Here is a 26325-nt window from a genome sequence, read left to right on the forward strand (position 1 = left end):
AAAACACAGCTGATGGCAAATGTCAAATAAAAAAAATTCTGTGTTTGCTGGTGTTCTGCAGCCCACAGATGTTCATACACTTGGAGCTGTATCTGAGTGACTCCATTTCTCCTTCACATCATTTCAATATACAGCCTGTTCCATCAATCCTACGTGTTCAGTAAATGCTTCCAGAAAATGTTTTCCCCATCTGCCCCAGATACTCACTGTACTGCACCATCCCCAGCATCTTCTCCCAGACTCTGAACTTCAGGTTGCCCAGGTGTTTGGCCACGTCTATCAGTGCCCCTGAGAGCAGCTCTGGGTCCTGCAGTGTGCACTGGGCTCTGTAACGACAGGCAGGAGTCAGTCAAGCTGAGGGAAAGAAGTGACTTGGACAAGGAAATGAGGCGAGAGTCTCCATACCTGTCTTTGATGTTCGTGTAGCTCTGAAAAACACATAACAGCATAATTGTGATGCATGTATGCATGTACAAATGTTTCTTATTAGCAGTTTGTCATATTTCCTATTTTACTGGTGAGGCCTTGCTTTACTGACCAGCTATTGAAAATGGCCAGTGATACTCTGTATCACAGTGAGCATCGCAATATGACTGGAACATGATAAACCCAGAACACTGTCAGTAAATCAAGGTCCTACCTTTAGAAAGGAGGTGTCTTCAGTGTCCATGGCCTTCTCTGTAGCAGTGATTTTGTCTGTAAGTGTGGAGATGTGTCTTGTGATGTCTGCCAATTTCTCCTCCATGATCCGACTCTTCACCTCCCCTTCCTCCTTCAGTACAGCTAGTCTGGCCTCCTCTTCCTCTCGTAGGAACTGGTGCAGCTTTTCAAAATCTGCCTTTATCTGTCTCTCTGTGTGCTGCATTTGACTCTGCAATCAACATCCAATGTTAAAGCTTTGTATGTCAAACACCATAAACCAAAAATAATTTTTGTATTTTTTTTTGCACTTCCTAGCTGCTTTACTTACCCTAACGTGTTCTGCGCTTTTCTTACACTCTCGTTCATTCTTCGTAAAGATCTTCAGTTTTTCTTTAATGAGATTAAGTGCAGGCTTGAGTTCCTCCTGCAGTGATATGAACCAGTTGTCACTTACAGAAAGACACAAGTGGCAGAGTAATACCCCTGAGTCAGGATAACTTTTTAATTACAAGGGAAATGTAGTTGTGGGAGGAAACCAGAGTACCCAGAGGAAACCCACGCAGACACGGGGAGAACATGCAAACTCCGCACAGAGAGGCCCCGGCCAACGGGGATTCGAACCCAGGACCTCCTTGCTGTGAGGCGGGGTGTTAGAACGAACGCAGACACCGGGGTTCCTAAAAGCAGTTCACTCACAAACAACCACTAAATTTGCAAAGCAGACTAAAGGGACAGGAAAATGAAGATACAAAGTAAGAATGACCTTTAAATGAGAACTACCCAACCAGGGAAAAACTTCACACAAAGGGAAAGATAAAGAAGGTGAACATAAATAGGGCGGCCTGTAGCGTAGTGGTTAAAGTAAAAGACTGGGACACGCAAGGTCGGCGGCTCTAATCCCGGTGTAGCCACTATAAGATCCACACAGCCGTTGGGCCCTTGAGCAAGGCCCTTAACCCTGCATTGCTCCAGGAGAGGATTGTCTCCTGCTTAGTCTAATCAACTGTACGTCGCTCTGGATAAGAGCGTCTGCCAAATGCCAAAAATGTAATGTAATGTAATAAATAGACCCCAAACAAGTGAAAAAGGAAAACTTACAGCAAATAAACTCACAAAGGGAGAGACTCCCACAAACTCTTTTCTCAGGAAACCAGTGATACCGTTTCCCAGCTTCAGCATAATGCGAATTACACAGAAGCTCCTGAATGCAGTGAGAGGAGGATTTCTCAGCATATAGGATTAAAAAGCATATATTATACTGGGTTGTACTTCATATAAAATACTGCAGACATTAAGAAATGTGGAAGCATTTTTTAAATAGGTTTGACATTTTGGCACATTAAGTCAATTGTACTGATTTTCTGTTACATACACACAACAGATCTGTTAAAAACAACAATTAGTGTGTAATTTTTCTTTACTTAAGGACAACACATTCTGTGTTAAAAAAGAAAAAACTCCCTTTGTAACACAGCAATCCTTTTTGAGAGAATAGGCTATAGCTCTCATCTCCTCTGGTTGTACACTCATTGTGGATTTCTGTACTTCCTGGTTGTTGCTCAGCTCTCTCTCCAAGTATTTAACAGTATATACTGGATAATATTAGCTTCATCATAGCTGGACCTGTATGATGTAAGAGACTTTGTACTCATATCTACATGTTTCTTGAGAATATGAAGTTGTTGTTTAAAAAAGAAAAGTGATTACCTTAAGATCCAGTACAGCCTCTTCCACTGGACAGACTGGGTGGTTTGTGTGTTTTTTTGAAGTGTGGCAGACGAGACAGAGAGTTTCTTTGTCGAGTTTGCAGAATAATAGAAGTTTCTCCCCATGAAGACTACAGCGAGCCTCACTCTTGTGTGCAGTTTCTCTGTCAGTCTTCTGCTTTAAGTAGGATTCCACTATGCTCCTTAAGGCCAGGTTTATAGGAGGTTCCTCCATAGAGGCCTCTCTCCTGCAGATGGGACACTCTCGAGAGCTCTTCTCTTCCCAGCATTTCTCCAGACACACTCTACAGAAGCTGTGGCTACATTTTAGAACAACAGGCTCTTTAAAAATATCAAAACATACAGAACAACAGAGATCAATCTCAGGTATCAAAGCTGTAGCCTCCATTTCATGGTCTCTCAGTCTCTCAGTATCAAACTATCACTTTCACTTCCGCTGAACCAAGGACAGAACACAACCCATGTGGCTCAAAAGCAAACTGCAGATCAGGCTTGTTATTCACAGTCTGTGAGAGATTCTTGTTTGTCCTCTCTCTCTCTTGCAGAGATGATAATGGAGTTACAGAGTGTAGAGGTGTACCACTTGATCTAAAACATTTTTATGGATAGCACATTTTCTGCACCAAAACTGAATATGCGTCACAAAAAAAGACAGAATAAGACACTCCCCTCCAAGCAAACCTTATTGGACAGTAGACAGCATATCGAGGGTAAGAAGGTGAAATAAAAATGAAAAGAAATGGAATGAGGTACTAATAAAATGATAAAACATTCCATTAGTCATCAATAGAATGTGGAGAGAATTAAAAACAATTTAGCTCATGGAGTACAGGTTGTGGGGTGCGAGACACCAGAGAGGCACTGAAAGTATGTGTTACGACCCCTGGTCTAGTCTCGGGGTAAGTGGGGTGAACAAGAACGGAAACTGGGGGAAAGAATAGTTACACAATGGCGGTGGAAACAGAAAACAATCCAACAGGGTTGTAATTCTCAGGTGCTCTTTTATCTACAGTGTGCAGTGCATGTACAAGTTGGGGAAGGGATGGTAAATAGTGCCAAAACAAATTCAAGAAAATAAAACCATACAACACACTGAAAAAAAAAACCAGACATTTGATAAACCAACTGACTAATACCTAGAAAATAAATCGCCAAGGAAACAAGAAAAACCTACAATACTAAACTCAATCAGAGTCATTAACAAAGAAAACAAATGTGTCACTCGCTCCTTTCCTAATGTGTCTGACAGTGAAGTCTACATGTATATACACACTGAGCACTTTATTAGGAACAATACTTGGCAGGGCCTTGGCTCTCAAAACAGCCTCAATTCTTGGTAGTATTGATTCCACAAGATGTTAATGTTATGTTTTCCTGTTAGTTTATTATTATTATTCTTGGAATTTATAATTTTTCCTTATTAGATCTGGTTTTGGCGGCACAGATGGTGCAGTGGGTAGCACTGCCGCCTCACAGCAAGGAGGTCCTGGGTTCGAATCCCCGTTGGCCGGGGCCTCTCTGTGCGGAGTTTGCATGTTCTCCCCGTGTCTGCGTGGGTTTCCTCTGGGTACTCTGGTTTCCTCCCACAGTCCAAAGACACGCAGGTTAGGCTGATTGGAGAGTCTAAATTGCCCATAGGTATGAGTGTGTGAGTGAATGGTGTGTGTGCCCTGCGATGGACTGGCGACCGGTGTATTCCTGCCTTTCGCCCAATGTATGCTGGGATAGGCTCCAGCCCCCCTGCGACCCTGTTTAGATAATGGATGGATGTGTCACGTTTCAGGTCTGTCTCGCCATGTTTTATGTTGATTTATGTTTATTTATGTTATCTTAGTCACGTAGTGTCTTATCATGTATTATGTTGTCTAGGTTCGTCATGTTGTTTAGTTATGTTTCGTTACGATTTATTTTCTTGTCATGTTTAGTTATGTCTCGTTACGATTTATTTTCTTGTCATGTCTAGTTATGTTTTCGTACGATTATATTCCTGGTTATGTTTAGTGGTTATCGTCTTAGTTTCGCGTTGTGTCATGTTTTGATTTATGTTTATTGTTACGTTAACTGGTCACGGTTTATGCATACACTTTTACATGTTTTTCCGCAAACCTTGCGTTCTGCCTTTTCTCTCTCTCTCCTTCTGTCATTCACTTCCTAATTGTTTCTATTTGTCTATTTACTAAAACTACTAACGCTAGATCAGGATTGGGTAGAGACTAACAAACTAATCATGTGTTCATGTTACCTTACGTTTCTCGTGCATGTCATTTACTAATTTACTAATGCTAGGGCAGGATAGGTTTATTACTAACGATTACTAATCTCCTTGTTAAACTTGTCATCCATCGCACCTGTTTTCCATTTCCTTGCTACGCTCTAACTAATTGTCTACACCTGTCTACACCTGCATTTATAGCCCAGTCGCGCTACTGTTCACTGCGAAATTGTCTGCCTCTGTTTTCCACGCAACTCTTGAGCATTTACTGTTTTGATTACACGTTACGATCCAAGCCCGTCATCGACTATTGATTATTGATTTCTGTTTTGTGACCTTCGTTTGTTTCTTGACTACGTCCCCGCCTACCGTTTTTGTACTTTTGCCCCGCTGATTGTTTCATGGTTTCGACTCCCGCTTCGCCCACGACTACGCCTCTGCCTGCCGTCCGCCTGTTCATCTGCCCCGCTGACAGCTCTCCTGCTACCGGACCTCCCTGCACGCCTACCGACTACGAGATTGCCTCTTCCCTCGGCACCGTGCTTTTTGTTTGTTTTGTATTTGTTTGGCTGGATCTTCGCGTATGGACTTTGCTTGTGTTGACTACGCTCCTGGGACTCGTCCCGAATAAAGCCCTAACGGGACTTTATTTTACTATTGTTTCTGAGTCGTGCATTTTGCGTCCAACCCCCACGCACCCGTCTCAGAACAATTTCGCCACTATGGACCCTGCTGACTCAACTGCCATGTTCCACGCCCTCCAGGAACAAGGAGCCATCGTCCGGCAGCATTCACAAGGAATCTCCGAGCTTCACCTAGAGATTCGTGAACTGTGTGCAGAGATGAGGAGGCTCGCCGTTGCGGTCCTACCACAACCACGGGAGGAACCCACCCACCCACCCACTTCCCCGGCGGTCAACCCCTCGGGAGCCTGGCAATTCCGGGAGCCCCAACAACCCCCCCCGGAGAGGTTCGGTGGAGAACCTGAGAGGTGCAAGGCGTTCCTACTCCAATGCGAGTTTGTATTCAAACAACAGCCCCAGACCTACAACAGCGACGACCGTCGGATTGGCTATGTGATGGGACTACTCAAGGGGAGGGCGTTGGATTGGGCTACGGCGGTGTGGTCCGGGGATTCTTTCCCTCCTCATTACCCAGTCTTCGCCGACGAGATTCGAAAGGTGTTCCAACATGCATCCAGCGACCAGGAGCCATCCCAGAGACTGATTGCTCTGCGCCAGGGACGGAAGACCGCGGCAGACCACTCCATCGACTTCCGCACCCTCGCAGCAGCTACTAGTTGGAACGATGCAGCTTTGGCGAATCTCTTCCTGGCCAGCCTGAGCGAGACGCTCCAGGACGAGTTGGCGCGACTGGACCCCATCACCCAGGTCGACCAACTCGTGCGCACCACGATCCGCCTGGACAACCGCGCCAGACAACGCCGGTCGGAGAGACCGATCCTTCCCGGCAACCCGTACCCCAGGCAGGGCCCAAGTCCTCGACGAGAGGAGCAGCAGTCGGAGGGATCCGAACCCATGGACCTGTCCCGGGCCGGTACCAGGGTCTCTACCGAGGAACGAGCACGCCGCAGAACCACCGGTTCGTGCTTCTACTGTGGGAGGCCGGGTCACACCCAGGCTCGGTGCTCCTTCAGGACCAGGCGACCAGTAGAGGTGAGAGCAGTCGACAGGCATGAGGGTGCTGACAGAGAGAACCATTGTCCCACGCTCACCACGCTGTTGATTCTTCCCGACAGAACAACCCGGATTAACGCGTTGGTGGATTCTGGAGCGGACGCCAATCTCATCGACGAAGTGTTGGTGTCCAAACTGAACATCCCCACCCTCCCTCTACCCCACCCTGAGAATGCGCGGTCGCTGGATGGAAGGACTTTCTGCCGCATGACGCACATTACTATTCCCTGTCAACTGGTCATTTCTGGGAACCATCGGGAGATGATCCAGTTCCGCGTCATCCAGTCCCCCAATGACCAACTCATCTTGGGATTACCCTGGCTCCAGAAACACAACCCCACGATCAACTGGAGTTCCAATCAAGTTCAAGCCTGGGATTCTAGATGTCATCTGTCCTGCTTGCGTTCCGCTCCACCACCAGCAGAGGGAGCACCAGCTCCACCACAGACTCCCAAGCCCTCCCTGGAAAGGGTTCCCACACCTTACCATGACCTGGGCGCAGTGTTCTCCAAGATACAAGCTCAGTCTCTGCCGCCTCATCGACCCTACGACTGCGCCATCGAGCTCCTTACTGGTTCGTCACTTCCCTCAAGTCGCCTTTACAACGTCTCCAGACCTGAAAGGGAGGCTATGGAGACATACATCCGTGACTGCCTGGCTAACGGACTAATTCGCCCTTCTTCCTCTCCCGTCGGTGCGGGATTCTTCTTCGTCCAGAAGAAGGATGGCTCCCTACGCCCATGCATCAACTACAGGGAGCTGAACAACATCACGGTGAGGAACAAGTATCCTCTGCCCCTGATGGACTCCACGTTCCACCCACTTCACGAGGCCACCATCTTCACCAAGTTGGATCTTCGCAACGCGTACCACCTGGTCCGGATCCGTGAGGGCGATGAATGGAAGACCGCCTTCAATACCTCTCTCGGACACTTTGAATACCTGGTCATGCCATTCGGCCTCACCAATGCTCCTGCTGTGTTCCAGGCCCTGGTGAATGACGTTCTTCGGGACTTGTTGGGTCGCCATGTGTTCGTCTACCTGGATGACATCTGGATCTACTCCACTAATGCCAAGGATCATGAAAACCACGTCAGGCAAGTTCTACAAAGGCTTCTAGAGAACAAATTGTTTGTCAAGGCAGAGAAGTGCGTCTTCCACTCCGACACAGTTGAGTTCCTTGGGTTTATCCTTGAGAAGGGACAGATCAGGGCGGATCCCAAGAAGATTCTGGCGGTCACCGACTGGCCCACACCCACCTCACGCAAGCAACTCCAGCGCTTCTTGGGATTCGCCAATTTCTACCGAAGGTTCATCCGTTCCTATAGTCAAGTGGTCTCCCCTCTAACCAAGCTCACGTCCCCAGCGGTGCCATTCCGGTGGAGCCCCGAAGCTGAGACGGCCTTCACCAAGGTCAAGAGACTGTTCTCTTCCGCTCCCATCCTGGTACACCCCGACCCCACCCGCCAGTTTGTGGTCGAGACAGATGCTTCCGACACAGGGGTGGGAGCAGTGCTCTCTCAGGTGGCGGCCGCTGACAACCGACTACACCCCTGCGCCTTCTTCTCCAAGAAGCTGTCCCCGGCGGAGAGGAACTACGACGTTGGAAACCGTGAGCTGCTGGCAGTCAAACTGGCGCTGGAGGAGTGGAGACATTGGCTGGAGGGGGCCGAGAAGCCGTTCATCGTTTGGACCGACCACAAGAACCTGGCATACCTCCAGACAGCCAAAAGGCTGAATTCTCGACAGGCGAGATGGGCGCTGTTCTTCGGGAGGTTCAACTTCTCACTCACCTACCGCCCGGGTTCTAAGAACGTTAAGCCTGACGCCCTTTCTCGCCAGTTTAACACCTGTCCTGAGCGTGAGGTTCCAGAGAACATCCTTCCGGCCTCCTGCACCGTTGGGTCCGTCACCTGGAAGATCGAGTCGGTGATCCAGAGGGCTCTAAGGGATGAACCCGATCCTAGGCCCAACCCCGGATTACGCCTATACGTTCCCGCAGCCGCTCGGACACAGGTGGTGCAATGGGCCCATTCATCCCTCCTTTCCTGCCACCCCGGCTTTACCCGCACCTTGGCGGTGCTGAAGAGGAGATTCTGGTGGAGCTCCATGATCCCTGACACCAGGCGCTTCATCAAGGCATGTACCACCTGTGCCAGAAGCAAGGCCTCCCACCAAGCCCCTGCTGGTCTACTCCAACCTCTGCCTGTGCCCAGCCGACCCTGGAGCCACATCGGCGTGGACTTTGTTACCGGACTTCCCCCTTCCGAAGGTAACACCACCATCCTCACTGTGGTGGACCGATTCAGCAAAGCGGCACACTTCATCCCCCTGGCTGGATTGCCCACCGCCCAAGAGACCGCAGAGGTTCTGGTGAGAGAAGTATTCCGCATTCACGGACTTCCCTCGGACATCGTTTCTGACCGCGGCCCCCAATTCATCTCCCAAGTTTGGAAGGCGTTCTGCGTGGCCCTCGGGGCCACAGCTAGCCTCTCTTCGGGCTACCACCCTCAGTCCAATGGCCAAACGGAGAGGGCCAATCAGGACCTGGGGGCCGCTCTACGCTGTGTAGGGGTCCTCGCACGGGACTCCAAATTATGTAGGGTCCTTGCACGGGCCGCCAAATAACGCAGGGATTTTACTCTCTACGAAACCGGGGCGCCAGTTAAACGTTGTGTAGCAGTATAACTGCAAAAAGTAATCAGTCTCATAAAATTACTATTATCAGGAATATCTAACCACAAATTTAGTATTTTAATTAATAATTAAAATAACCAATACTAATGATTAAACATACCTGAAAAACCTGAAGGTTGGAAGTTCTTCGAAAGACTGCTTTAACTCGGCTCTCATGTCTATGCGATTCCAAAACGGACACCGGGGTTTAATAAAATATATTTATTAAACAAACATACAAACACATAACAGATAAACTAACGGGAAGTTAGTAAGGAAATTTAGTTTGGTATGTGTGTGTGCGTGTGTGTGGCGCGCGCAAGCGCGCGTGTCGCTAGAGTTCTGGGTGTGGTAATGAGTTAGAGTTAGCTGTGAGAAGGGACTACTTGCGTAGTTTTACTCTATATATGCGCAAAAGACGGCGAATCAATTCACGTACATATATATGTAGCTAACCAAACACATTACAATGGTTGGATGGTAAATATTGAAACACAGATTCACAAAAACAGTTAAGACTAAACTAAACACTGGCTATGCCTGAATGTTTGTTTTCTTACTGAGTCCATACGCATTGCTGGATCCAAAAGACATGCTGTCCTTGTAGAAGCGGCGATGGTGCTGTGAATGGTGTCCGAGCGCGTTGTCGTCTGATCCGCTGGTCCTTTTCCAGGTGTAAAAGTTCGTTGCTGTTTCGTTGTTGGGCTTTATTGGGGTAAACTGATGTAGCGTTCCGCGTACAACAATTTCCACTCACTATAGGCCACGTAGTTACCGCGAGGTAACTGGGTGTGTCCGTAGGCCTGGTAGTGCGCTGTGCAGCATTCAGCCTCTGTCCGAGTCTCGGAGCAGATGAGCTGAAGCGAATGCCCAAAAAGGGTGCGTCCAAGAGAAGAAGCAGAAGAGGCAGAAGAAGCAGAAGAGAGATCCCAAGAACGTGTCTTGCTCTTATACGGGACCGTTTATTGCTCCCGCCATTACGGGATTGGCTGAACCAAGTTAGACGTCATTCGTGGTGGACGTCGCAGAATTTTCCTGTGGGAATGTGGAAGTTGTAGTCCCTACATCCCCCCTGTGGTCTCAGGATGCGGCTGAAGCCAGTGTTCCTCGAGAGCACAAAAGTCAGTTCACAGTCCACAGGTCAAGTACATTGGGTCGGTAACACAGTTCACAATTGACTGACAAACATCCAGGCATTTATCAACAATTAACTAAACTGGTCTAAAACACATGATACTGATACAAACAATGTGAAACACTAAGGTCGAACAGTGAATACATTGTCACAAAACATGAGAAACCTTGGTGAAAGGGTTAGTCGTTTTGTTAGTTATTGGATGGTGTCCAGAAGGTGGAGCACCAACAGGAATGACCCAGCCATGAAAATGTTCAGATGATGTAGGGGTCTAGGATGGAGAGGCTGTAGCCTTTTTGGAAGTCTTGTTCAGACTGACCAATTGTTCTAGTCCCTACAGTCAGGTTGCTGACGAGGGTTGTCATCTGAAATATGTGGGGGCATTTTCAAATTAGGGCAGCTTTCTGTATCCAAGCTTAACCTTATGGCTGTGTCATCAGGAAGGAAATGGAGAGGTGGTCTCATTTCTAAATGATGTGGTAAGCTCACAAGTGGTCTTGTCTTGCTTGGGGAAGAGGTGGAGTAAGGCACACTGGGGTGTGGCAATATACTTGTAAAGATTACCCTGTAGTTTCTACATGCAATACTTTACGATGGTTCAGTAGGTGTAGAAAGAAGCAATGAACGTTTACGAGTTATAACAGGTGTCGGATTTAACTCTACAGTACCTACTTACGATCTGCGTTTGCTGCTGCTACATGCAAATCTAAGTGGCTGCTATAAACTACCAGTTTATTTTGCCACCCCCCTTTGGTAGGAAAGGTGTGCAAAAGAAAGTGGTCAAAGCTTCAGCTGGGAGTCTGCCTGTGAGGAGACCACGGCTATAGATCAGTCTTATTCAACGTCTTTTGATGGAGGTTGAACAAGACCAGATAGCTCTTTGGAGTGGTTACTCAAGGCATACACACTACTGAACAAAGGTTAGAGGCTTTAGTTGTCCTCAGAGGAACTGAAGAAGCTCTCTTCAGACAAGGTATCTTCCCTATCAGAGTCATGCTGGTGACTCTGAGGCTTGGGCCTACCGGGTCGGTCTTCTCTCCAATTCCGGCTGGAATCAGAGTGTGAGAAGCGACCACGGTGGCTCTTAACCGGGAACTTACTCACATGCCGTTGTTTTGAGCCATTAGATTTTAATGGGGCAACTTGGGAAGTGCCGGCGGGCTTGGTTGGAACAACGTGCTTAGCTGTTTCCAATACCTCGTTCCTGGGCACAATCCTGAAAGTGTCCCAGACCATTTGGGCTTCATTTCTTAATTCAAGGGCTGAGTGTTGGCCCCTTGAAAACAGTGAAACATGAGTTCGGACGCAGGGGTGCAGGTTGTGCACAAAAAGGGATTTGAAGGCTTGATCTTCATCTAAGCCTGGTCCGTTTCTGCCCTGGAAAAATGCATGTTTAAGTCGTTGGTAAAAGTCTTTTGGTCGTTCGGTACGGCTATGTTTAACCTCCACAGATTTGATCATGGCTGTGGCCTGATCAAACCGTGGCAGGTACTCAGCTACCAACGCTTCACAAACCTTGGGATAGCTGGAACGAACCTGTGGTGGAAGTTGTTCCATAAATGTATGGATCTCTCTGGTAGAGGTTTTCCATACAAGTCGTACCTTTTCTCGATCGGTTGCCCTGGGCAGATCCGAGAGACAGTAGTCAACTTCTCTCAAGTAACTCTGAATGTTAAATTCAGAGTCCTTGGGGTCAAATGTGTGGACATACTTCGCCATGGCCTCTAGCTCCTCAAAGCGAAGACCATGTGAAGTTGCACTAGTCTGCCTGTTTGGAGAAGGAGAGCCTGAAATCACATTTGAATGTGAATGCGTTTCATGCGGAGCTCGACGTCCTCGGTTTGGTTTAGGGGGCGGAGCTACAAAACAGTCATTCTCACAATGGTTGGCAGAAGATGAATTGTCACTGTCAGTGTACTGTACAGAGCTGTCACCTATCCTCTCAGTTATAAAGGGAAAGCTAGCGGGATTAGCGTTGCTTTTTGTGTGCCCAATTAATAACGTTAGATCTCCTCTACCGTGTCCACGGGAGGGTTCCCTGACCTCCTCACGAGAGGGGTGGGCATGGAAGGTGCAGTCCTGTACTTGCCTGACTGTTTCTCCCTTGCGGAGATGGACCACCGTTGGGATGGAGTCCCCCCTTTCCCTCTCCAGGGAAGAGGTGGGCAAACCATTGCATGGGTGGTCAACAGCACTGCAATCTGAGGAGACTGACGAGTCTCCATCAGAGCAAGCTGTGGAACCGGGATCTGACAAACCCGAATCAATTTGTGACCCCCCTTCCCCCGCCTTGTGGTGTAAGGAGGAAGCAGGAGAAGCTGGAGTTGGGCAAGCCTGAGAAAGCAGGCTTACAGAAGAGAGTGGATGCAGTAGCTTGTGGCATCTACTCTTCAACTGAAATAATTCCTCTCTGTAGGAACAAAGATCTGATTCGGCTGAATGCAGATCACGCAAGTATTGTACTGCTTTCTTGCCAACAGTTTGAAGCTCAAGTAAAACACTGGTGTGTTGTCCTCTGAGGTATGCCATCTCTGAGTCTAAGTTTTTGTTGCTCTGAAGAGCAAGACTAATCTGTCTGGCAAAATTCAAGACCAGACAACTTAGAATTGGGTCTTTTGAATGGTTGGGGGAGTGACCTTTCTCGTTTATTAATGAGAACATTTCTTTCCTACAATCAGTGAGGTTCATCTGATTCAGGAAAGCTATGTAGCCAGGTGCTAAACCTTGGGCTAAAAAGGAAAGGTACTCATCAATAGATATGGGTTCCATATCTCAAGCCAAATAAAGCTAAAAGCTAAAATCAGTAACTTAAGAGGGTACTCTTGAAGTTAACAATTTGACAAGGGCCTTGAGCTCCTAACAGTTGGCAATGAATTGTTTCCCAATATCACAATCCAACATACAAGTTGTGATGAAGGATAAAGAATTTAAAACGCTCTTTGAATATTCTCTATAACTATAGTACAAGGTAGCTATAGCATCACACAGGGACTCGAGTTGCACTAGCGGTACTGCAATGCAACAACAGCAAAATGAACAAACATATGGCGGATATTCAGACCGTAAAATAGGAACTGTGATGCTGATCACATTAATCCTAAATACCAGAATGTGATTGGTTGAAATTACAATTAAATTTGGATTTAAATGTAAAATTCAATTAATTATTAAAATTACTTTGACCAAGTAATTATAATTAATAATACAGTGCGGCTAATAATACTATTATTGATAATACGTATTATACCGGAAGGTAAATGCCAATCAACAAACTACCGTGTAAGATTACGAATGTAATGCCACAATGTTACACGAGGGGGCAGTATATTGAGAAAGCGGCTCATGCAGGCTTTCAAAAATGGTACAAGGGTGACATCTAGCGGTATTTTCAAAAGATTGCACTGGTGGCAATTTAGCTGAGAAAGAATGCCGAGAATTCGTTCTGGAGGCACGTGACATGAGCCAAAGCTCGTCTTTCTCACGCAGAGCTCCAAATTAGGATGGGGAATTCGTTATGAAGTCACAAGACATGAAATTTGAGCCAAAGCTAGTCTTCCTCACACGGGGCGCCAAAATATGTAGGGGTCCTCGCACGGGACTCCAAATTATGTAGGGTCCTTGCACGGGCCGCCAAATAACGCAGGGATTTTACTCTCTACGAAACCGGGGCGCCAGTTAAACGTTGTGTTGCAGTATAACTGCGAAAAGTAATCAGTCTCATAAAATTACTGTTATCAGAAATATCCAACCACAAATATAGTATTTCAATTAATTATTAAAATAACCAATATTAATGATTGAACATACCGATAACCTGAAGGTTGGAAGTTCTTCGAAAGACTGCTTTAACTCGGCTCTCATGTCTATGCGATTCCAAAACGGACACCGGGGTTTAATAAAATATATTTATTAAACAAACATACAAACACATAACAGATAAACTAACGGGAAGTTAGTAAGGAAATTTAGTTTGGTATGTGTGTGTGCGTGTGTGTGGCGCGCGCAAGCGCGCGTGTCGCTAGAGTTCTGGGTGTGGTAATGAGTTAGAGTTAGCTGTGAGAAGGGACTACTTGCGTAGTTTTACTCTATATATGCGCAAAAGACGGCGAATCAATTCACGTACATATATATGTAGCTAACCAAACACATTACAATGGTTGGATGGTAAATATTGAAACACAGATTCACAAAAACAGTTAAGACTAAACTAAACACTGGCTATGCCTGAATGTTTGTTTTCTTACTGAGTCCATACGCATTGCTGGATCCAAAAGACATGCTGTCCTTGTAGAAGCGGCGATGGTGCTGTGAATGGTGTCCGAGCGCGTTGTCGTCTGATCCGCTGGTCCTTTTCCAGGTGTAAAAGTTCGTTGCTGTTTCGTTCTTGGGATCTCTCTTCTGGCTCTTCTGCTTCTTCTGCCTCTTCTGCTTCTTCTCTTGGACGCACCCTTTTTGGGCATTCGCTTCAGCTCATCTGCTCCGAGACTCGGACAGAGGCTGAAGGCTGCACAGCGCACTACCAGGCCTACGGACGCACCCAGTTACCTCGCGGTAACTACGTGGCCTATAGTGAGTGGAAATTGTTGTACGCGGAACGCTACATCAGTTTACCCCAATAAAGCCCAACAACGAAACAGCAACGAACTTTTACACCTGGAAAAGGACCAGCGGATCAGACGACAACGCGCTGCTAAGACGGGAACACCCCAGCCTGCGCATCTCTCCCGGACACCATTCACAGCACCATCGCCGCTTCTACAAGGACAGCATGTCTTTTGGATCCAGCAATGCGTATGGACTCAGTAAGAAAACAAACATTCAGGCATAGCCAGTGTTTAGTTTAGTCTTAACTGTTTTTGTGAATCTGTGTTTCAATATTTACCATCCAACCATTGTAATGTGTTTGTTTAGCTACATATATATGTACGTGAATTGATTCGCCGTCTTTTGCGCATATATAGAGTAAAACTACGCAAGTAGTCCCTTCTCACAGCTAACTCTAACTCATTACCACACCCAGAACTCTAGCGACACGCGCGCTTGCGCGCGCCACACACACGCACACACACATACCAAACTAAATTTCCTTACTAACTTCCCGTTAGTTTATCTGTTATGTGTTTGTATGTTTGTTTAATAAATATATTTTATTAAACCCCGGTGTCCGTTTTGGAATCGCATAGACATGAGAGCCGAGTTAAAGCAGTCTTTCGAAGAACTTCCAACCTTCAGGTTATCGGTATGTTCAATCATTAATATTGGTTATTTTAATAATTAATTGAAATACTATATTTGTGGTTGGATATTTCTGATAACAGTAATTTTATGAGACTGATTACTTTTCGCAGTTATACTGCAACACAACGTTTAACTGGCGCCCCGGTTTCGTAGAGAGTAAAATCCCTGCGTTATTTGGCGGCCCGTGCAAGGACCCTACATAATTTGGAGTCCCGTGCGAGGACCCCTACAGCTGCGTATACGCACACAACACCTTACCCTGCGCCGCCACCGGGAAATCTCCGTTTGAGGTCTCCTTGGGCTACCAACCTCCACTGTTTCCTGACCAGGAAGCTGAGATCGCTGTTCCCTCCCTCGCCATCCACATGAAACGGTGCTCCAAGGTTTGGAGGGATGCCAAGGCCGCGCTGCTAAGCACGGCAGATCGTAATCGGCGTTTTGCTGATCGCCACCGCACTCCAGCTCCGGCCTACAAACCAGGTGACTCCGTCTGGCTGTCCACTAAGGACATTCCCCTCCAAGCCACCTCTCACAAGCTACAACCCCGCTTTATTGGTCCCTTTAAGATCCGCAGTATCATCAACCCTTCCTCTGTTAAACTTTCACTCCCTGCTTCACTTAGGATTCACCCCACTTTCCATGTTTCTTGTATTAAGCCTGTATCCTCTCACCCCATATGTCCCCCGGATCCCCCACCACCTCCCCCCCGCATTATTGACAACCACCCTGCATTCACTGTTAAGAAACTCTTGAACATTCGTAAGAGGGGCCGTGGGGTGCAATACTTGGTTGACTGGGAGGGCTATGGCCCTGAGGAGTGTTCCTGGGTCGCTCCCAGTCTCATTCTGGACAAATCGCTCATCAGAGACTTCCATCGTGACCACCCTGATAAATTCCAAGGACCGCCAGGAGTCGGTCGTTAAGGGGGGGGTCCTGTCACGTTTCAGGTCTGTCTCGCCATGTTTTATGTTTATTTATGTTTATTTATGTTATCTTAGTCACGTAGTGTCTTATCATGTATTATGTTGTCTAGGTTCGTCATGTTGTTTAGTTATGTTTCGTTACGATTTATTTTCTTGTCATGTTTAGTTATGTCTCGTTACGATTTATTTTCTTGTCATGTCTAGTTATGTTTTCGTACGATTATATTCCTGGTTATGTTTAGTGGTTATCGTCTTAGTTTCGCGTTGTGTCATGTTTTGATTTATGTTTATTGTTACGGAGACTGGTTACTGTTTAAACATACACTTTTACATGTTTTTCCGCAAACCTTGCGTTCCGCCTTTTCTCTCTCTCTCTTTCTGTCATTCACTCCCTAATTGTTTCCATTTGTCTATTTACTAAAACTACTAACTGGATTGGGTAGAAACTAACAAACTAATCATGTGTTCATGTTACCTTAAGTTTCTCGTGCATGTCATTTACTAATTTACTAATGCTAGGGCAGGATAGGTTTATTACTAACAATGACTAATTACCTTGTTAAACTTGTCATCCATCGCACCTGTTTTCTATTTCCTTGCTATGCTCTAACTAATTGTCTACACCTGTCTACACCTGCATTTATATCCCAGTCGCGCTACTGTTCACTGCGAAATTGTCTGCCTCTAGTTTACTACGCAACTCTCGAGCATTAGTACTGATTGATTCACGTTAAGATCCAAGCCAGTTTTACCGACCATCGTTTATTGATTTCTGTTTCGTTGACCATTGTTTGTTTTTTTGACCACGTCTTCGCCTACCGTTTTGTACCTTTGCCTCGCTGATTGTTTCATGGTTTCGACTTCCGCATCGCCCTCGACTACGACTCTGCCTGCCGTCCGCCTGTACTTCTGCCCCGCTGACGGCTCTCCTGCTACCGGACCTTCCTGCACGTCTACCGACTACGAGTTTGCCTCTTCCCTCGGCACCGTGCTTTTTGTTTGTTTTGTGTTTGTTTGGCTGGATCTACGTGTATGGACATTGCTTGTTTTGACTACGCTCCTGGGATTCGTCCCGAATAAAGCCCTGACGGGACTATCTAACCATTGTTTCTGAGTCTTGCATTTTGGGTCCCACGCACGTTTTGCTGATCGCAAAACCGTCTCAGGTATATTCTTCTGAAATGTACATATGTTTTAAAGTGTCTGTTGCACATTTAATTGAAAGTAGTTTCTCATATTTCTTTCAGAATATTTGGCTGAAAAGTTTAAGAAAACTTTCCCTGAGTATAAAGGATGTCACAGAGCACTAAATAACCAAGTATTCCCAGCCCCGCCCACCAATGCATCACCTGCTCACAGTGAGGAAAAGCACTGATTACAGAACTTATTAATATCTTTCACACTGACACTAACATCCTAGGAACATGGTTGATTTACTCTCTACTCCCTGAGATTTATTTCATTTTACTAGAGCAGCCAATGTACTGTACATTAAAACATGCAGTCAAGAGGCTTTTGGGCTGAAGGTTCTGCATTAGCCTTCTGGGCCTTCTCAATGCGTACACCTGAAAGAGAAAGTGCAGTTATGTGCTGTCTCCATTGTCCCTGCCATACTGTGTGTCCTGAGAGAGCCTTCAGGGTCAGCTTATGAGAGACTGTTTTCCCAGGCTGAACTCCAGCAGGTTTGCTGGGTGCACAGAGGTGTGTGACCTCACTGCTCTGGGGGGTGCAGTGGTAGTGTTCCACTGGGTCTACACCCGGGCCTTCAGTAGTCTCCTCTCTACAGTGGTGATTACGCTCAGCCCTGTTTTGCTTTTGCACTCCCTGATTATCTAGCAAACAATCCAAATTCATGCAAGAATATAGGAAACCTTGACTCCATAAATGTCCATTTACCTGTTCTGTGAAGTTCAGGAAGTTCAATGCCTATCAAAATTCCCTGAAGCTTTCACCAAACTGAAGGAGATGCTATACTGTATGTTGGTATAAGTACACTCTACAATAAACAAAGGGAAGTTAAAGACTATATACCCTCACTGAGTACTTTATTGGGAATTTATTAGACATATGTTTTAGACTTAAGTCTTCTGCAGCTGTAGCCTATCCACTTTGAGGTTTGATCTGTTGTGTGTTCAGAGATGCTCTTCTGCATACCACTGTCATAATGTGTGATTATTTGTATTACTGTCACCTTCCTGTCAGCTTCTACCAGTCTGGCCCTTCTCTGACCTCTCATTAACAACACATGTTTGCCTGCAGAACTGCTGCTCACTGGATGTTTTCAGTTTTTTGCACCATTCACTGCAAACTCTCGAGACTGTTGCACTTGAAAATCCAAGAGATCAGCAGTTTCTCAGATACTCAATCCACTCTGACATCAACAATCATTCCACGCTCAAAGTCACTGAGATCAAATTTCTGCACGCTTTATGCATTTAGTTGCAGCAACATAATTGGCTTATTAGATATTTGCATAAACAAGCTGATCTACCTAATAAATTGCTCACTGTGTACAATCCTTATTCTTTGAAATAATTCTGTTTTTCTTAACAAATCCTTTTTTGCTATTTAGATTGATGAACGAGAATATTATGAAATCAACTAAAGTTTATTTGTTTTGTTGCAATTTACAAATATTTTTCACAATAAACTTCAGAGAAAAGCTTGGCCAAAACCCCCACAAGAGCAACAGTGGCTTGAAAACACTCCCCGTGTGAGACAGATAGAGATGAGAAACAATCAGCGAAAGTTGGTGATTACTTGCCAATTCCAGTGATTTAATTAGAACTAATAATTACAATACTAATAATTGTCAGCCAAGTATAAGGAATGAAAGGTCAAAGTTTGACGTCGATGGCAGGAGTGCAGGCAAGTCTGTACACTGCCTTATGAACCCGGATAAAATGGAATGACACTGATCAGGTATAAAAACATTTGATTTAACCATAAGAGTGCATTTGTTTCATGTATGAACATTGTATGAAATAAACTCAACAAAAAAAATCAATGATTGAATGAAAATCAAATGAAAATATTATAATCATGAAATGGATTTCCTCTATCGTACTTCTTTAGAGTGACGGAACTTGGTCCTTTTTAAAGTAAAGTCTTAGTTCCAAAGTTTACATGAACAACAATGTATATTAACAGGTTAAAGTAGTCTCCTTTACAGCAGGTAAAAGCCAGGCATTTAAATTACAATGCAGTGTTCAAGCCCCAGCTTTATAGCCCTTCCCCAGAATGATATGTAGCAATAATGTGGCAGGGAATCAAATGATCATTGTTACCTCTGTATGCATATCTGCTGCCTTCTGACCACCCCAAATCAACATCCATGCACACTGAGGCTGATTACAGGAACCAAATGGTCATTGTGTGTGTGTGTGAGAGAGTGAGTGTGAGAGAGAGAGAGAGAGAGAGTGTGTGTGTGTGCGTGTGTGTGTGTGTGTGTGTGTGTGTGGGAGAATGTGTGTGAGTGTGTGTGTGTGTGTGTGTGTGTGTGTGCGAGAGTGTGTGTGTGAGAGAGTGTGTGTGTGAGAGAGTGTGTGCAAGTGTATGTGTGCGAGTATGTGTGAGAGTGTGTGTGAGTGTGTGTGTGTACTGCCTCCCATTGGGTTCTGATAGGCCATGGGAAACCCCTCAATCACATTTCCAGCAGCTCTACCTCAGTTCATGTCAACAACCAAGCATGCTGAGGCAGATTAGAAACAACCCAAATTCCTTGCAAGTTCAACATCTTGCATTTCTTCATTTTTTTATCAAACATCTTCACTGGGATGATGTCACTGTTACAGAAACCTTTGCTGGACATATTTGCAGGGGGGCGTCATTCCTACCACCATCTCTCCAACCAGGACAGAAGAATGGGAACAATCTCTCAGTAAACATGTGTTTAAAAGTGTGAATGTGGGCCATGTCACTGGAGTCAAAGAAGGACACCTCCCCCCTGTCATAGTCCAGCTGCACTCTGATGCTCTGGGGTTTCCTCTCCAGTTTGAGCACAGTATCTTCTGCTTGGTACTGACCACCATTACACAGGGAAAAGACCCAGAATCCTTTATCTTTGCTGCTTATATTTCCCTTCCTAATAATGGACTCTTTCACCACTCCTATAGCCCAGACAGTTTTACTTCCAACCATCACCTCCCAGCTGTGCTTCCCTGAGGTAAACCCCTCAGATCCCAGCACATTCACACAGTGGTTAAACCTCTCTGGGTTGTCAGGACAGTTCTGTGCTGTACCTGTGCGTCTCACAGTGGTCAGATCATAAGAGAGAGAGAGATTGGCACATGCAGTGTTGGGGTCCAGCATCACAGGAGCTGAAATAAAGAATTTAGATATCTAAAAGACTGAAGGTCCAGCCACAGGTCAAATACTCTTTTCAGATTAGTCCATAAACACAGTATTTTCTATATAATAATGAAATATTCAAATATTGTAGTTTTAGCGATCTTGTAAAAATATATATAAAACTCATTTGCATTTTAAAAATGAATAAAAACCCAGCAAATTTCATGGACAATTCACACAGCTAATAAACCATATTAAGTGGGTTTTAAATGGTTAATCTGTGTGTGCTGCTGTTCTGAGTGTGCTGGATGTTCCTCCACTTGGAGAAACTGTGTCTGAGTGACTCCATTTTTCTCCATCATTTCAATATACAGCCTGTTCCAACAGTCTTACGTGTTCAGTAAATGCTCACAGAAAAGAATGGTTTCACCATCTGCCCCAGATACTCACTGTACTGCACCAACCCCAGCATCTTCTCCCAGACTCTGAACGTCTGGTTGCCCAGGTGTTTGGCCACATCTATCAGTGCCCCTGAGAGCAGCTCTGGGTCCTGTAGTGTGCACTGGGCTCTGTAACGACAGGCAGGAGTCAGTCAAGCTGAGGGAAAGTAGTGACTTAGACATGGAAATGAGGTGAGTGTCTTTCTCATACCTGTCTTTGATGTTCTTGTAGCTCTGAAAAACACAACAGCATAATTGTGATGCATGTATGCATGTACAAATGTTTCTTCTTAGCAGTTTGTCATATTCCCTATTTTGCTGGTGAGGCCTTGCATTATTGACCAGCTATTGAAAATGGCCACTGATACTGATATCATAGTGAGAAACTGCCCATCTCAAGATGAATGGAACAGGATAAACCCAGAACACTGTCAGTAAATCAAGCTCCTACCTTTAGAAAGGAGGTGTCTTCAGTATCCATGGCCTTCTGTATTGTGGTGATTTTGTCTGTAAGGGTGGAGATGTGTCTTGTGATGTCTGCCAATTTCTCCTCCATGACCCGACTCTTCACCTCCCCTTCCTCCTTCAGTACAGCTAGTCTGGCCTCCTCTTCCTCTCGTAGGAACTGGTGCAGCCTTTCAAAGTCTGCTTTTATCAGCCTCCCTGTGTGCTGCGTTTGTCTCTGCAATCAACACACACATTGAACATTGTAACTGTTCTGTTCATGTCAAACACAAACTAAAAAGAATACTTTTCAAATTTTTTGTGCACTTTAAAATAACTATGAACAGCTTGACTTACCCTAATGTGTTCTGCGGTTTTCTTACACTCTTGTACATTCTTTGTAAACATCTTCAGTTTTTCTTTAATGAGATTAAGTGCAGGCTTGAGTTCCTTCTGGAGTGATATGAACCAGTTACATTACATTCCATTACATTATTGGCATCTGGCAGACGCGCTTATCCAGAGCGACGTACAACAAAGTGCATACCCATAACCAGGGATAAGTTCGCTGAAAGACCCTAGAGGGAAGTACAATTTCAACTGCTACCTGTACAACAAAGATAAGGACGAGGGCCAATTGTTTTTTTTTTTTTTTTTTTTTTGAACAAAGAAACAAACAACAGCAAAAGTGACCAAAGTTCACTATCCAAACACTGCTTACCTAGCTAACTAAAAATACCCTTGGTTCTGTTATCTCTTTCCATGGCTTTTCTTATCATTCCTACGCTGATGACACCCAACTCTTCATTTCCTTCCCCCCCGACACCCAAGTCACCACACGATTCTCTGCCTGCTTGGCTGATATCTCTGCGTGGATGACTTCCCACCACCTGAAGCGCAACCTTGCCAAAACTGAGCTTCTCTACATCCCTGCTAAGTTCTCTCCGTCAATCGACCTCTCATTGACTGTTGAGGACTTTGTAGTTTCCTCCTCCCATACGGCAAAGAATCTTGGGGTGACTCTTGATAACTGCCTCACCCTGGCTCCACAAGTATCCTCCACTGGCAGAACCTGCAGGTTCTTTCTGTATAATATACGCCGTATCCATCATCTCCTGACTGAGAAAGCCACCCAGCTCCTAGTCCAGGCACTCGTCATTTCCCGCCTGGATTACTGCAACTCCCTCCTAGCCGGTCTCCCATCGTGTGCCATCAAGCCCCTCCAGCTGGTCCAGAATGCTGCAGCCCGCCTGATCACCAGTCAGCCCAGGTCGGCTCATGTCACCCCGCTTCTCATTGGCCTCCACTGGCTTCCTATTGCCGCACGCATCCGTTTCAAGGCCCTAGTGTTGGCATTTCAGGCTGCTAAGGGGACTGCCCCACCTTACATACAATCCCTGATCACTCCCTACTCCCCAGCTAGACCACTCCGGTCTGCCAGCTCTGGTCGCCTTATGGTTTCCTCTCTACGTGCACCTGGCGGTCGAGCTGCACGTTCATGCCTGTTTTCCGTTCTGGTTCCTCAGTGGTGGAATACACAAAGCAAGTCACAGAGACAACAATTAAGGTTCACAGGGAGGTCGGGAGGGATGGGGAGAGGTGCTGCTTGAAGAGGTGTGTCTTCAGCTTGCGCTTGAAGGTGGGGAGAGATTCTTCAGTTCTGACCTCAACGTGGAGTTGGTTCCACCACCCTGGAGCCAGAACAGACAGTAGTCGTGAGCGTGAGGTAGAGGTTCGGAGAGGGGGAGGTGCCAAGCGGCCTGTGGAGGCTGAACAAAGAGGTCTGGCAGGGGTGTAGGGTCTGATGATTGTTTGCAGATAAGCTGGGGAAGACCCTTTAACTGCTTGGAAGGCTAGCACCAATGTTTTGAATTTGATGCGAGCCATGACAGGCAGCCAGTGGAGGGACGTAAGCAGGGGGGTGGCGTGTGAGTATTTGGGAAGGTTGAAGACCAGACGAGCTGCTGCATTCTGGATAAGTTGGAGGGGTCTGATGGCGGACGCTGGGAGGCCAGCCAAGAGGGAATTGCAGTAGTTCAGGCGGGATAGAACCATCGCTTGGACCAGGAGCTGGGTCGAGTAGGGGGTGAGAAAGGGGCGGATTCTCCGTATGTTGTATAGGAAGAACCTGCAAGACCGGGTCACCGCCGCAATGTTATCGGAAAGGTACAGTCTGCTGTCCATCACCAAGCCGCGGTTTCTTGCACTGGGTGATGGCGTGAGTGTGGTATCCCCGAGGGAAATGGAGTGATCCAGATGAGGAGAGGTATTAGCAGGGATGAGTATCATTTCAGTCTTGCCTGGGTTGAGCTTTAGATGGTGGTTGTCCATCCAGCTCTGGATGTCCCTCAGGCAAGCAGAGATACGGGCTGAAACCTGCGTATCAGATGGCGGGAACGAGACGAAGAGTTGGGTATCGACCGCGTAGCAGTGGTAGGATAGCCCATGTGCAGTGATCACAGGGCCAAGGGAGCGAGTGTAAAGAGAAAAAAGAAGCGGGCCTAGGACTGAGCCCTGGGGAACTCCTGTGGCGAGGGGCCGAGGTGTCGATACCGAACCAGCCCAGGCAACCTGGAAGGAGCGACCAGAGAGGTACGACTCAATCCAGTCCAGGGCCGTGCCACAGATGCCCGTTGCTGACAGGGAAGACAGGAGGATGGAGTGATCCACAGTTGTCACTTACAGAAAGACACAGGTGGCACAATAATACCCCTGAGTCAAGATCATTATAACTTTTTAGGTACAAGGGTAAGGTAGTTGTGAGGTGGGGTGTTGGGTTTTAGACCAAGCACAAACACCAGGGTTCCTAAAAGTGGTTCACAAACAACCACTAAATCTGCAAAGCAGACTAAAGGGACAGGAAAATGAAGATAAAAAGTAAGAATGACTTTTAAATGAGAACTACCCCACCAGGGAAAAACTTCACACAAAGGGAAGGATGAAGAATGTGAACTTAAATAGATCCCAAACAAGTGAAAAAGGAAAACTTATAGCAAATAAACAAGGGAGAGTTAGACACCCCCAAAAACACTGTTCTCAGTGAAAATAGAAGAGTATTCTAACAAAGGGAGAGTTAGACTCCCACAAACTCTTTCCCCAGTGCACCAGCGATACCGTTTACCAGCTTCAGCATATTTCACAGAAGCTCCTGAGAGCAGTAAGAGGAGGATTCATCAAGGGTATGGACCGATTGCACACAAATGATTACACCTGTGAGTAAATAGGCTGAAAATACTGTACAACGACCACACCATCATCCAGTGGTCCAAACCGGTACTGCACCACAACTCCAGTAAAGATCACCGAAATAGACTTATCATTCTATATTTTTGTGCATTTTCTGTACTATAAAACCAGTCTATTATACTGGGTTGTATGTTATATATAATATTGCAGAATTTAAGAAATGTGGAAGCATTTGTAAAATTGGTTTGATGTACTGGTACAATAAATCAATAGTATTGATTTTCTCGTACATTCACGCACAACAGATCTGTTAAAAACAACAAATAGTGTGTAATCTTTAACACACCTACATGTCTTCTAAAGGAGAACACATTCTGTGTTAAAAAAAAGAAAAAACTCTCATCTCCTCTGGTTGTATACTCATTGTGGATTTCTGTACTTCCTGGTTGTTGCTCAGCTCTCTCTCCAAGTAGTTAACAGTATGTACTGTATAATATTAGCTTAATCATAACTGGACCTGTGTGATCTACGAGACTTTGTACTCATATCTACATGTTTCTTGAGAATATGAAGTTGTTGTTTTAAAAAAAAAGTGATTACCTTAAGATCCAGTACAGCCTCTTCCACTGGACAGACTGGGTGGTTTGTGTGTTTTTTTGAAGTGTGGCAGACGAGACAGAGAGTTTCTTTGTCGTGTTTGCAGAATAATAGAAGTTTCTCCCCATGAAGACTACAGCGAGCCTCACTCTTGTGTGCAGTTTCTTTGTCAGTCTTCTGCTTTAAGTAGGATTCCACAATGCTTCTTAAGGCCAGGTTTACAGGAGGTTCCTCCACAGAGAAAGTCTTTCTCCTGCAGATGGGACAGTTTCGAGAGCCCTTCTCTTTCCAATACCGCTGGAGACACACTCTGCAGAAGCTATGGCTACATTTTAGGACAACAGGCTCTTTAAAAATATCTGAACATACAGAACAATGGAGCTCATCCTCAGGTATCAAAGCTTGAGCTGCCATTTCACGGTCTCTCAGTCTCTCAGTCTGATATTTTCACTTATGCTGAAACTCAGAACAGAACACACCTTATGTGCTTCAAAAACAAAACAATCTTGCAGATCAGGTTTGTTGTTCTCAGTCTGTGATAAATTATTGAGTGTGTTTGTATTCTGTCATTTACAGAGATGATGTGAGTTGATGTTACTCAATCTGAATGCAGTGGACAGATTTACAGGGTGCAGTAATGTCCCACTGAAGGTCAATTTTTACGTGTATAGCACATTGCATCCACGGAAATGAAATCTGCTTCACAAAAATTCACAACAAAAGCATATTGAGGGAAAGTGCTTGAAAAACACAACATTCTTGCAGATCCGGTTTGCTTTTCTCAGTCTTTGCTAAAGTCTTGACTGTGTTTATGTTCTCTCACTTACAGAGATGATGTGAGTTGATTTCATACACAAAATTAAAAGTCATTAAAGTAGTCAAAGAAAGAATTAGCTGATCCACTCTAAGAACAAAAGCATATTGAGGGAAAGAAGGTGACACAACTAGAGAAGTGATATACATCCATGGTTGTTTCTGTGTGTAATTCACTGAGGAGCTGATGACCAGCTTAGCAATTTCTGAAAGCAACACTAAATGCATCTTAATTTTTGAATTGCTTTGCAGAGTGCCATGTGTCATATCTGGGGCGACACACTGCCACACTGGGGTGACATGGC

General features: G+C 45.6%; 2 protein-coding genes across 2 annotated transcripts in view; both read right to left on the reverse strand.

Annotated features, from left to right (window-relative positions):
• Positions 1-26325, reverse strand: part of LOC133137934 (zinc-binding protein A33-like) — a 65578-nt gene that overhangs the window by 746 nt on the left and 38507 nt on the right. The window lies entirely within an intron of this gene.
• LOC133137936 (E3 ubiquitin-protein ligase TRIM35-like) lies at positions 288-2799 on the reverse strand. Its single transcript, XM_061256358.1, has 3 exons — positions 2350-2799; positions 971-1066; positions 288-871 (listed from the first exon to the last, which is right to left on the reverse strand). The coding sequence occupies exons 1-3, from the start codon at positions 2755-2757 to the stop codon at positions 629-631; spliced, it is 747 nt and encodes a 248-aa protein (XP_061112342.1). The 5' UTR covers positions 2758-2799; the 3' UTR covers positions 288-628.

The sequence above is a fragment of the Conger conger genome, chromosome 9 (assembly GCF_963514075.1).
Source record: "Conger conger chromosome 9, fConCon1.1, whole genome shotgun sequence".
NCBI lineage: Eukaryota > Metazoa > Chordata > Actinopteri > Anguilliformes > Congridae > Conger > Conger conger.

Coding starts and splice junctions, on each gene's coding strand:
- LOC133137936 (XM_061256358.1), bottom strand. CDS start 2,757: ATGGAGGCTACAGCTTTGATACCTGAGATTGATCTCTGTTGTTCTGTA. Junction 1,067..2,349: donor AGGCTGTACTGGATCTTAAG/GTAATCACTTTT, acceptor ATATCACTGCAG/GAGGAACTCAAGCCTGCACT. Junction 872..970: donor AAAGCGCAGAACACGTTAGG/GTAAGTAAAGCA, acceptor TGTTGATTGCAG/AGTCAAATGCAGCACACAGA.